The sequence below is a fragment of the Mycteria americana genome, unplaced genomic scaffold, assembly GCF_035582795.1.
Source record: "Mycteria americana isolate JAX WOST 10 ecotype Jacksonville Zoo and Gardens unplaced genomic scaffold, USCA_MyAme_1.0 Scaffold_53, whole genome shotgun sequence".
NCBI lineage: Eukaryota > Metazoa > Chordata > Aves > Ciconiiformes > Ciconiidae > Mycteria > Mycteria americana.
This window is the reverse complement of record NW_027445639.1, coordinates 602,393-613,785: the sequence shown is the minus strand read 5'-3', so window position 1 is coordinate 613,785 and position 11,393 is coordinate 602,393. Positions and strand designations below refer to the sequence as shown.

Genomic DNA, 11,393 nt, shown 5'->3' with positions numbered 1-11,393 from the left:
GCCGGAGATGCCGGAGCTGCCCTGGCCGGTCTGTGCCGGCTCCGGGGCCACAAGTGCCCTGCGGTGCCCGGGGCAGGCAGCATGCCGGGGGGACAGGGGACCCGTGGCACTCCGGTGGCAGCTGCCAGCGGTGGCCACAGCCTCGGGCACATCCCGGGGGGCTCCGGGCACCCCCGGCGCAGCACCTGCAGGAGGAAGGGCCGGCAGCACCCACGGAGAGGGGCGGCGGGGACCTGGGGGGGACCAAGAGCCCCGGGAGCCCCCGGCTCCTGCCCGGTGGCAGGGGGACGCTGGGCACAGCACGGCCCCGGCTCTGCGCCTGCGTCCCGGGGGGCTGCTTAGCCCCAGGGGGGAGCGCGGGTCCCGGCAGGACTGAGACCCCCCCCGCCCCGGTACCTCCCGCAGCCCTGATGCCACCCCCCACGGTCGCATCTATGTCCATGCAGTGGTCCACGGACCACTGGTCCATGTGGACCGTGTGGTCCACGGAGCCCGGCGGGACGGGCTCCCCCGGCGCGGGGTCGCCGAAGGAAGGGGTGGCGACTCACAGAAAAACTTTATTGGTGTAACGATACATTGCTACGCTGTGAAGTCCAAGTTCCCTGACGGGGGGCAGACGGGGCAGGCAGCCACAGCAGCGCGCTAGTAGAGGGGCGAAGGATGGAAGAGACGGGACCGGGCCAAATCCTGCTCCGTCCCAGCGGGGCCCGGGGAGCCCACGCGGGTGCAGAGGGAGGTGCGAGGGTCCCGTGAGCTACGGTGGGAAAAGGGACGGGAGCCGAAGGCAAACCCCTCCCCGGCGGCAGCGGGGGCCGGGGCTCGGGTCCGTCCTGAAGAGCAAACAAACTCCAACCTAAAAACAAGCTGCTGAGGAGTCACAGCGAGGGAGAGGAGCCGGGGAGAGCCGCCGTCGGTGACACCACGCTGCGCCGGGGGAAGGAGCGGGGGTGTGCCAGGACAGGCCAGGGACGTGGGGCAGCCCCCCGGGGAAGCCCCCCCAGTGACGGGAGCCTCCAGCCTCGGGGCGTCCACTCCCCCTCCCCAGCCCGCCTCTTCCAAAAGCCTCTCAGCCCCCAACGCACCCCCAGACCGAGGGGCAGGGGCCGTGCAGGCCGCCCCGGCGTGGCGAGGGCCGGCGGCAACCGCGCTGCCCCACACGGGCTCCTCTCGGGGGGCGGCAGCCGCTGCCCCTCCTTTGTGCGTGCTCAGCTGAGCTCTCCCTGCCCCGACCCGGCACCTGCCGAAATACGGAGGGGGGGGAACTTGGCCCCCGAAACGCTGGGCGCCTGGGCAGAGAGGGGCTCGCCCCGCAGCGGCTGGGTGAGGGGGACGGAAAGAACGGGGGGAGACGCGGTTGAACCGAAGCACGGGTGGGAGCGGCAGCGCCCCGCTCCCGCCACGGGCCGAGCTCACCCCCAACACAAAACCAGACGCTGCAGCCCCCGGCAAGGGCTGAGCCGGGCCCCGGCACCGCGGCCACTGCCCTGCCGTGCTCCGGCCTCCAGACTGCCAAAAGTCAGCTGTGGTTTAAAAAAAAAACCCCAAAGAAAAGCATGGAGGGTGTGGGCTGAGGCGCCCGGTCCCGCGTTCACCCGCAGGGCTGCTTGGTGGGAGCCCTCTGCGCAGGACCAGTGCAGGACGCTGGTACCACCCAGCAAAGATTAAAAAAAAATCAATCAAGAAAACCAAAACATCAGAGAAAACCACTGTGGGAGGGCAAGAGCAAAGCAAACCTCTTTGAAACAAACGGACTCTTCTCCGGGGAAGGAGCTGAGGACAGTTCATGGGGAGTTCAACAACGCTGCTTCCGGAGGAGGCCGGGCAGGGGCGTCCCTCCGCTGCTGCTGGTGCTGTGGACGGACGGTGTTCGCTGGGTCACAACCAGTACAGAAAAGTGCTCGAGGGAAATTCAGCCCCGCTTCAGCGCCACGAGGAGTTTGCAGGTCAGTGCAGCCAACGAGATCAGCGATAAAGTGCAGCAAAGCTTCTCGGAGCTCCCACACAGCTGTCCGGCGAGCCCCGGCCCGCGCCGTGGCGGCCACGGGCGAGGGGAAAGGGGAGGTTGGCCGGCAGCACCAGAGCGAGGGGACGCGTCTTCGGCCAGGAGGCCGCAGCTGCTTTCAGTCCGTCGTGCTCCAAGATGCCTGGGGTACTCCAGTGTATGTGTCGGGCAGAGCGACGCCGCAGCTGCTGGGCAGGGGCGGTTCGGGGGCTCGGGGCTGCCTCGTCGGCGGGACGCAGGCGGAAGGGCGGTTCGGCAGGGCGGCCAGGCACCTCGGAGCCGTTCTGGGGACTCACATGCAAATAACTTGCAACCTGTAAGCAAGCACACGGGCGTTACCGTTCCGCGGCCGCGCCGAGGCGGGAGGAGGCAGAGAGGGAGCAGCGCCGGCCCCGCCGAGCTCCGAGCCACGCTCCCGAGGCAGCGGAGCAGAAGCTTCGAGGCCCAGCAGGCCAGGGCCCTCGGCCCCCCCTACCCACGGGAGCTGAAGCCCCACTCCCCTCGGAGCGGGAGCCCGCAGCCGGCACGCCGGGCCAGGCCGAAGCGCCGAGCTCACGCACCTGTCCTCCTCGATGCTGCCGCTCTCGGTGTCGCCGGCATCCCTGTTTTCCTCCGCGTCCTCTTCACCAAGATCCATGTCCAGCTCATTGCCACCTTCCGAGCGCGTGTACGCGTACCCACTGGAGGAAAAAGGGCAGCACAAGGTAAGCCACCAGCCGGCACCCCTCCGTGACGGTGTGGCCGCAGGGGAGATCCCGCTCCTCTCTCCAGTGGGCTTAGGTCCCCGCCGAGTCTCCTCTGCATCCAAATCGAGCCCGCGGGAAGGAGGGGCTGGCCGCGGGCTGCCCCCCAAGGGGTTCCTGCCCCCCGTACGAGCCCCTCCGTGCCCGCGAGCAGCAGCCCGGTGCCACCCCTTCCCCGGGGACCACGGCTCCCTTCGGCTTGTCCTTTGGTGACGTGTGTCTTGGGAAGACGGAGGGAACCGGGCTCTGGTTGAGCTCCGCTCTCCCTGGCCAACCTGGCGTGCAGGCAGCGGCGCCGGGGCAGCGCCGGGAGGGCAGTTCCCGAGCGCTTCTCCACCGCGCCCAGCTCCGGGGCCAGCGGGGGCCAAAGGTTCGTCCCCTGCAGGGATGTGACTTGCGAACAGGCAAGGCAATTCTTTTCTAGGGTGACTTCAGAGATGTCATGTGGCCTGACCTGATGGAACGACAGGTAAAAAAGACAATCCTCTTCAGCCTCTTGTTGTAAAAGAAGTAGTTGAAGGACCAGAGGCTGCCGTCCTCTCCAAAGGGGTCCGAATCCAGGTCAGGGTTGTAGCTGCAACACCAAGCGGAGGCATGAGAAACACCGTGTCGGCCTCTGCTCCCAGCGCCAACCCCGTTCTTGCCCCGGCTGTATGTTGGAGGAAGGAAAGGAGGAGACCGGGCGAGCTCGGAGCCGCCTGGGCGGGCCGAGAGCGGGCAGCAGTGAGTCGGCGTCCTCAGAGCCAGGCAGACTAGTCGGCCAGCCGGCGTGGGCGGCAGGAACCAGCCGGTGCCCGTGGGCTGGCTTCGGCAGGAGGGCGAGACCCAGCCAGCGCAGCCGCCGCCGGGGGCGCAGACTTCCAGGGCGTGGAAGTTCTGCGCTTTGGGAGGGGACGGCAGCCGCGGTTCCCCCTCCACGGGCAGGGAGCTGGGAGCCAGCGAACTCCAGTGGGGAGACGCCCTGTCCCGCTCCAGCGGGAAGTCCTCACACACACACAGATGAGCACGCCAAAAGGTAACCTTTTATTGAAAAATAACTCTGTTTCTCTACGGGCCGTAGCAGGCACGAAAGGGGCCAGGAGCCAGGCCCCGGGGGTGAGCGCTTGCCCCATTACCTGTAGATGTCACACTCGGAAAGACAGATCTCCTCATCCACAGCACCCCACAGGTGTGGCTTCAGGGCGTTGAAATCCTCCCGAACGGCAGAGAAGAGGCTGCAGTTGACAGCGTTCACCACCTAGAGAGACCGAGCAGGGCCCGTGAGAGGAGCAGAGGAGCCGCTGCCTGCCCTCCTGCCCACCACCTCCCTCCCACGCTCCACGCGGCTCATCCTCCCCATCCCTCCTCCGTCGAGGGCAGACGCCAGAGCCCGACAACGACTGTGGAGGGGGAGAAGCAAGATGGCCAGCACTGCTGTGCCAGTTCAGGGCCCTGAGGCGGAAGCGAGGAGACAGGCAGCAGGGAGGCAACACGGCTGGAGAGGGAAAACCCATCTCCGGGGCACACGCAGCCCAAGCCTCTGCCAGCGAAGAGCGTGGTGGCTTCCTCAAAGGCTCTCTGCAAACAGAGCAAACTTCCCCGGTCACAGAGGACGCTTCCTGCTCCATCTGCCTCTTTGACAAGGGCAGCCTTGCTGGACCCCGACAGCCAGGAGACAGGCAGACAGACAGACAGACAGACAGAGGCTCTGGCGCCTGCCGGGAGGGACAGCGCGCTCCAACGCTGCCGGAGGAGGGAGCGAGGCGTGCCCTGGGAACGGCTACCCGGGATCACAGCAGCACCGTGGGGCTCCCCGGAGAACCGGACGCTCCCCCACCAGATCCACCCTGCCTTCTCTGCCAGGAGAGAAGCCGGCAGCGCGGCAGGGGTGCAGGACCTGCCCTGCCCCAGGGCGCTTTGCTCACGTACCCAGTTGAGGCTTGGCTCCCGGCTGAACTCGTGGCTCTTGGCAGCGCTGAAGTCGTAGTCTGGGCGGAAGGACTCGTTGAGCGTTGCTATCAGGTAGAAGAGGGTCTTGCGGCTGCATTTGTCACTCAGGGGTCCCTCCTCATCGCCACTCTGACTTTTACTGAGCCTGAGAGGCAGAACGGCAGGCTTAGCGGTGTCACCGGCACGGCCTGCACCACACTGAATAAGAGCCGGCAGTGTGCCCTGGTGGCCAAGAAGGCCAACGGCATCCTGGCTTGTATCAGCAATAGCGTGGCCAGCAGGACTGGGGCAGTGATCGTCCCCTGTACTGGGCACTGGTGAGGCCGCACCTCGAATGCTGTGTTCAGTGTTGGGCCCCTCGCTCCCAGAGAGACATTGAGGGGCTGGAGCGTGTCCAGAGAAGGGCAACGGAGCTGGGGAAGGGTCTGGAGCACAAGGCTGATGGGGAGCGGCTGAGGGACTGGGGTTGTTCAGCCTGGAGAAAAGGAGGCTGAGGGGAGACCTCATCGCTCTCTACAGCTGCCTGAAAGGAGGGGGTAGAGAGGTGGGGTCGGGCTCTTCTCCCAGGTCACAAGTGATGGGACGAGAGGAAACGGCCTCAAGTTGCGCCAGGGGAGGTTTAGACTGGATATTGGGAACAATTTCTTCCCCGAAAGGGTTGTCCAGCACTGGCACAGGCTGCCCGGGGAAGTGGGGGAGTCCCCATCCCTGGGGGTATTTAAAAGCCGTGTGGACGTGGTGCTCGGGGACGTGGTGTCGCGGTGGCCTTGGCCGTGCTGGGTTAACGCTCGGACTCGATGATCTTAGAGGTCTTTTCCAACCTCAATGATTCGATCATTCTACCAACAAGCAGAGCAGCCAGCCCAGTGTCAGAGATGAGGCCAGCCGCCAACGAAGGGTCATTCCCTCCACGAATCCTGACCCCCCACCCGCAGACACGCCTCTACCTCCGGTGCGGAGCACGGCAGACAAATACCCGCAGCCCGTGGTACCTGCTGGGGCTGATCCCCGTGGTCTGAGGAGGCGACAGGGCCTCCAGGACGTGCGGCTGGCCCTCCTGGCAGAACTGCTTGAACATGTGCTTGTCATCGCCAGCCATCTTGCACGAGTAGCTCTCGATCCTGGGGAGACACACAGCACCAGGCGTGAGGACACCCCCGAAGGTCCCGGCCCAGCGCCGCGGCGGTGGCGGGGACTCGGAGGAGGCATCGGCACGGCCAAAGGCTCTCCAGTCCCCAGGAGCGACCTTCCCCACATCGTCTGGTCTTAGCTCTGCGCCAGGCAACCAGGGCTGCCACAAACCCATTTACTTACACGTACGTATGTACGGATGCACGGGGATATAGATGTTTACCCCAAGGAGGCACGGAGCAGGCTGGCTGAGCTGAACTGCTCTTCCAGGGACATCGGAGCCATCCCAACAAGCTCCCCCTGTGCAGCCAACCTCGCTGCTAGCACGGGAAGCTCAAGAGAGAGGCGGAAAGCCCGCCTCACCGCTGCGGTGTCCTGTCCGCAGCACAGCAGCCAGCCAAACCGATGCCAGCGCTAAGCCGGAAAAGGATCCCTTCAGCCAGGACCAAAAATAGATCCACGGCTGGCGAAGGACCAACTCCCTCGCAGCCGGCCCAGCAGAAGGAGCTCTCACTGCCGCCCCGAGCTGAGATGGCTGCCAGCTCCCGAGCTGCTGAGCGTTGATGCACGCAGCATGGCCAGAAGGACCCTGTCAGAGGTACGTGAAAGCTTTTCCGAGCGACCGGTAGGTCCCATTGCCCAGCTCCAACAGAAGAACAATCGCAGGTGAAAAACTCGACATGATCTGGCAACATGCGCTGGCGGCCCAGAAAGCCGAGCGTCTCCCGGGCCGCGTCCGGAGCGGCGTGGCCGGCAGGTCAAGGGAGGGGATCCCGCCCCTCCGCCCCGCTGAGACCCCCCGGAGCGCTGCGGCCAGCGCCGGGGTCCCCAGCACGGGAAAGGCACGGAGCTGCGGGAGCGGGGCCAGAGGAGGGGCACGGAAACGGTCGGAGGGCTGGAACCCCTCTGCTGGGAGGACGGGCTGGGAGAGCCGGGGCTGTTCAGCCTGGAGAAGAGACGGCTGCGGGGAGACCTTCTGGCACCTTCCAGGGCTTAACGGGGCCGATCGGAAAGACGGGGACGGACTTTTGAGCGGCGCCTGTAGCGGCAGGACGAGGGGTCGTGGGTCTAAACTGACAGAGGGGAGATTCGGGCTGGGTCTAAGGAAGAAATGTTTTACGCCGGGGTGGTGAAACCCCGGCCCAGGTTGCCCAGAGAGGTGGCCGATGCCCCATCCCTGCAACACTCAAGGTCAGGTTGGACGGGGCTCGGGGCAACCTGCTGGAGGTGAAGATGTCCCTGCTCGTGGCAGGGGTTGGACTGGATGGCCTGGAAAGGTCCCTTCCACCCAAACCATCCCGTGATTCCATGAGTCAGCAGCGATCTCCCCTCCGCTCCGACAGGATCCCGGACGCAGTGCTGACGCTGCCGGACTGCAACGCCTTCTGACGGCGTTCTCGGGACAAAGCGAGAGAAAGCAGCCCTGCTTCCCCGACAGACAGCAGGCAGCTGCCTGCACTCACCTGCCAATGATGTGAGCATCTCCCGTCTCCACCGTCAGCTGGGAGTTTATTGCTTCAAAACTTGAGTTCTCCAACAGCTTCATTGTCTCGCCTTCTGGAGCGATTCCCTGCGCAACAGCTGCTGCAAAGTGTGCGTATCCTGCAACGAAAGAGATCCTCGCAGCCGGGGAAGGAGAGGCCCGAGGTCGCACGGCAGGGCTGCGGTTTGGCCAGCCCTGTCAGGACCTCGGACTCGATGTTCTTTAGGGTCTTCTCCAACCTAAATGATTCTGTGCCCGGAAGGCAGCGCAGAGGCAGGGCAGTGGGAAAGTCAGGAAGCCGACAGCTCTTCTGGGCAGGGGGACAAAGAGCGATGACAGCCCCGGATCGGCACCCACGCCTCCCGCCCGATCCCCTCCTACACGCCGCTGCGTCGCTTTGGCTACATGAGTACGAGCGAGCTCACCCGCAGCGCTCGCGGCACCCACTGTGTGGGGGGGGCCGTGCCCGCATCACCTCCACCGGCTTTGCCAACGCTTCGGCAGCGTGCTCTGCCAGGGAGTTCCCAAGTTCCCCTCCTCGCTTTTGAAGGTCACTGGCCTTTTTTGGCTGGGCTGTTCTCCCTCAGAGCTGGGGAAGAGCGTGCGGCACCCGCTCTGCCGCAGGCTGGGGGCGACACGGATGCCCTGGTCCAGCCCCAGGGTGGTCTCCGGCCGCAGGACTGGGGCGGCCGTGGCAGCCCCTCGGGGAGCTGCTTCTCCATGGTCTGTCAGGGCCCTCGGCCCAAAGCACGAGCGACGCCGGGACTGGTTAACCGGTTAACTCGTTAACTGGTTAACGTTCCTCCCAGCCGCGGGGAGGACGGCAGCCTTCAGCAACTATTTCCATGCGGGGCAGCGTCGCCCCGGAGGGACGGGGACGGGCAGATTGCTGGATGCGCAGGGGGAAGGCGGCCTCCCCGCGGCGCCTGGCCCCGGCCCTCGCTCCCTCCCCAGCTCGGGGCCTCTCCGGGACTGTAACAGGAGAAGCTGTAAACAGGCGGGGAAGCGGTGCCAGGGCTCTCGGAAGCGGTGCCAGGGCTCTCGGAAGCGGTGCCAGGGCTCTCGGGAAGCAGCGGCCCCTTCCAGGCCTCCTGGGGAAGATACGTCCCCACCCCTGTCCTGGGCACTACGATGGGGTCGGAGAAGGAACGACTCCCGGCCCTTCGGTTTCAGGACTGCAGGCGTGACCACGACACCGGCACCGCGGCAGGGCCAGGGATACTTTTACGGTGACATTACCCAACGTGACCAAACCAGATCACGTGCAAGTCAAAGCGACGCTACAGTAAACGCCGTCTCTACGAGGCAGCTTCAGCATTTACCACAACCCCGAGCCCCCGGTCAGAGCAGCCGGAGCTAAACGGTGCTGGCAACCCCCCCTGCCCCGTCCTGTGACTGGGAAAGCAGCAAGCAGCTCTTCCCACACCCCAGAGAACAGAAAACGGCTCCCAACCCCCATCCGGCATTAAATATTGGCTGTCGTCGCGATCAATAGCCCTCCAAGCAGGAAAGAAACTCCCCAGGAGCAGATGAACAGCAAGGTCCCACCACCCTGCCGTGCTTTCGTGCAGGTCTCTGGTTTCTTTCGGCTTGTTCAAGCGCCGAGATTTGGCCTGTCAGCCCCCTGGTCTGGGTCAGGCTTCCACATGGGGGAAAACCAGGCCTTTCTGCAGCAGCCCCCGCGCCAGCCCAACGTTTTCTCTCTGCTGCGAGCGAGAGGAGGAACGAGCTCGGGAACAGTCTTGGGAAGACGGAGAAGGGAAAATTGGGGAATCAAACGGCAACACACAAGGTACAGGGGCAGAAAGCGGAACGTTTGCCGGAACATCCTCATGCCACAAGCACATCTCCCTCCCCCGGCACAGAGGCCGGCCGGCAGCGCTCCCCAACACATCTTCAGCGATGCAAAAGGCACCGGGCGACTCGAGCATTCGTAATAAAACAGCAAGCCGGAGCAGTCGTGCTGCTCTGAAACCGTGAACCGACGGGTCCCTCGGACACCGAAACTTGCCCCGGCACCCAACAAGGCTCTGCAGGGAGAGCTCCCGGCGAGCAGGAGCTGCACGAAGGCAGCTGTCACCAGAGAAAGGACGCAGACACAGCGAAATCCAGAGCTGGTGGCAGTTTCCCACTGAAGAATCGCTCTGGAGAAGAAGCTGGGATGATATGCCAGCCCACTTCGGAGCAGAGCAGAAGATCTGGCAACGATGAGATGGGAAAGACGAACGCGAGCCCTCGGTGAGCAAAAGCTCAGCCTGCTTTCAAGGATCGCTTCCCCCACAGCAGGAATTTTAGGGGATATGGATTTTCTCACCCCAGCACAGGCGGAGCCGCTACGTTGGGCGGCAGAATAAAAGCACCGTTAACCCAAGGTGCGGTCAAAAGGTGTTAAACGGGGCGTTCAGCCGCGCTTTGGCACGGCAACACCCACCGGCGCCGAGGGACGGTTCCTTCCTGCTTCACGCAGCGCCGGCAGCAGGCGACCGCCTGCTGCCGGCGCTGCGTGAAGCAGGAAGGAACCGTCCCTCGGCGCCTGGAGAAGGGCAAGGGCAGAGACACGGGGCTGAGAGGTTTGCCGGCGACGGTGCCTACGCCGTTCAACACCAGAGCAGGCGATGCCTGGCTGCGAAACCACGTCTCGGTCTCCTTCCTGGCCCTGACTGATTTAGTACACAGCAAACACGGCCGAGGAGGCAGAGCGAGAACTTCCCCAAAGTTGCAGAGGGGTTAATTTTAAGTTTAAACCAGCTGAATCGGAAGGGTTTTGGGTATGACGGGGTTCACGGTGTGTCTTGGTGCCAGTGGGGACCAACGCGGCAGGACCCACAGAAAGGCAAGCCCATGTAAAAGCCGGCAGAAGCAGAGCCTAGGTGAGGCGACAGCCTACCCGAAGTGCTAAATCTTGGAAACAGGAAAAAGCAAAAATGGATAATTTAGGGTAAGCGAAGTCAGCCTGTGAATATTACCTATGGCCTTTTCAGGATGGAGGTGGGGTCCGGCCCAGGGCTCTCCCCGGGGAGGGATCGGCCCCGACACCCCCTGCCTTACCTGACAAGGAGGCAGGCAGGCTGGCGGGGGTCCAAAGGGGACCCCGCACTCGGGGAGGGAGGAGGAGGAGGCGGCGGAAGCAAGGGGAGCTGGCACAGCCACCGCGAACGGGAAAAGGGAGACGGGCCCAGCCGCTGCCCGGCTGCTCGGGACGGCCCGGAGAGCAGCCCCCGAGGCACCGGAGGGCTGGCAGCCGCCCACAGCCCCTTCCCGGGGACCGTCCGCCCTTCCGGACGCCGGGCAGGCGGCGGCTCCCCCGGGCAGCCCGGGCCCGGCCCGCGGCCCTGAAGGTGACAGGGCCCGGGCGGGCGGGGATCGGCAGCGCCGTCCCGGCGTGCCCCGCGCGGCGGGCTGAGGGCCGCCTCTCGCGGACTACAGCTCCCAGCGTGCACTGCGGCCGGCGCGCAGCGCCCGACCGCGCCTCGGCCGCGCGGGGCATGCTGGGAGCTGTAGTCCGCGGGTGTTCTCCGAGGGGATGAGAGGGGGCGGCGGTGGAAGCGGGCTTACCGGCGTTTCCTGCTCTCGGTCCCGGCGGGGCCTCCTCGCCGTGACAGCTCCTTCAAGCTCGGGGCGTTTGTAAAGGGAGGCGTCTCCGGGGAAAGCTCGAGGAGGGCGCGTGTGCCTCGGCCGCCGTCCGCCGTCTGGCGCCGGCCCACCGGGCCTCCGCCCACCTCGACATGTCCCCGACTGCTCGGGACGGAGCGAGCGGCTGAGCGAGACCTGGGAGTCCCCGGGGCGGGCAGGCGGGCGAGCGAGCGGCCGACCCTCTCCTCAGGCACCGGACGACAACAAGCGGCGAGGCCCCACCCGCGGCCCGTCCGTCCCGAGCGGCGGCTGACAGCCCGCTCCTCCCCATTGGAGGGCGGCCCTGGCAATCGCCGCGGACCTCCCCTCCCGTTGGCTGAGAGGGACGTCAGTCAGGACAGCGCGCCCGCCCTCCGCGGGGACAGACCCGAGGCCCCTCCCACAGGCCGGAGCGCTCGGGGTTCTGATTGGCTGCCGGGGACAAAGACGGGGGGAGCGGCTGTCAATCAAGCAGGGGGTGCGCGGCGCCCCC

The 11,393-nt window shown here is 65.6% G+C and overlaps 1 protein-coding gene across 2 annotated transcripts; it reads right to left on the bottom strand.

The window, feature by feature from the left end:
• Window positions 1-544: 544 nt before the first annotated feature.
• On the bottom strand, window positions 545-11,139 carry MAF1 (MAF1 negative regulator of RNA polymerase III). Of its 2 annotated transcripts, none has more exons than XM_075490355.1 (8): window positions 10,844-11,139; window positions 7,269-7,407; window positions 5,667-5,795; window positions 4,654-4,819; window positions 3,861-3,982; window positions 3,200-3,319; window positions 2,563-2,682; window positions 545-2,316 (listed from the first exon to the last, which is right to left on the bottom strand). In XM_075490355.1, exons 2-8 carry the CDS (start codon window positions 7,349-7,351, stop codon window positions 2,295-2,297), a joined length of 762 nt encoding a protein of 253 aa, XP_075346470.1. In that variant the 5' UTR covers window positions 7,352-7,407; window positions 10,844-11,139; the 3' UTR covers window positions 545-2,294. The 2 variants fall into 2 exon arrangements, with proteins under 2 accessions (XP_075346470.1, XP_075346472.1); XM_075490357.1 differs by lacking the exon at window positions 10,844-11,139 and adding an exon at window positions 10,255-10,632.
• Window positions 11,140-11,393: the final 254 nt, after the last annotated feature.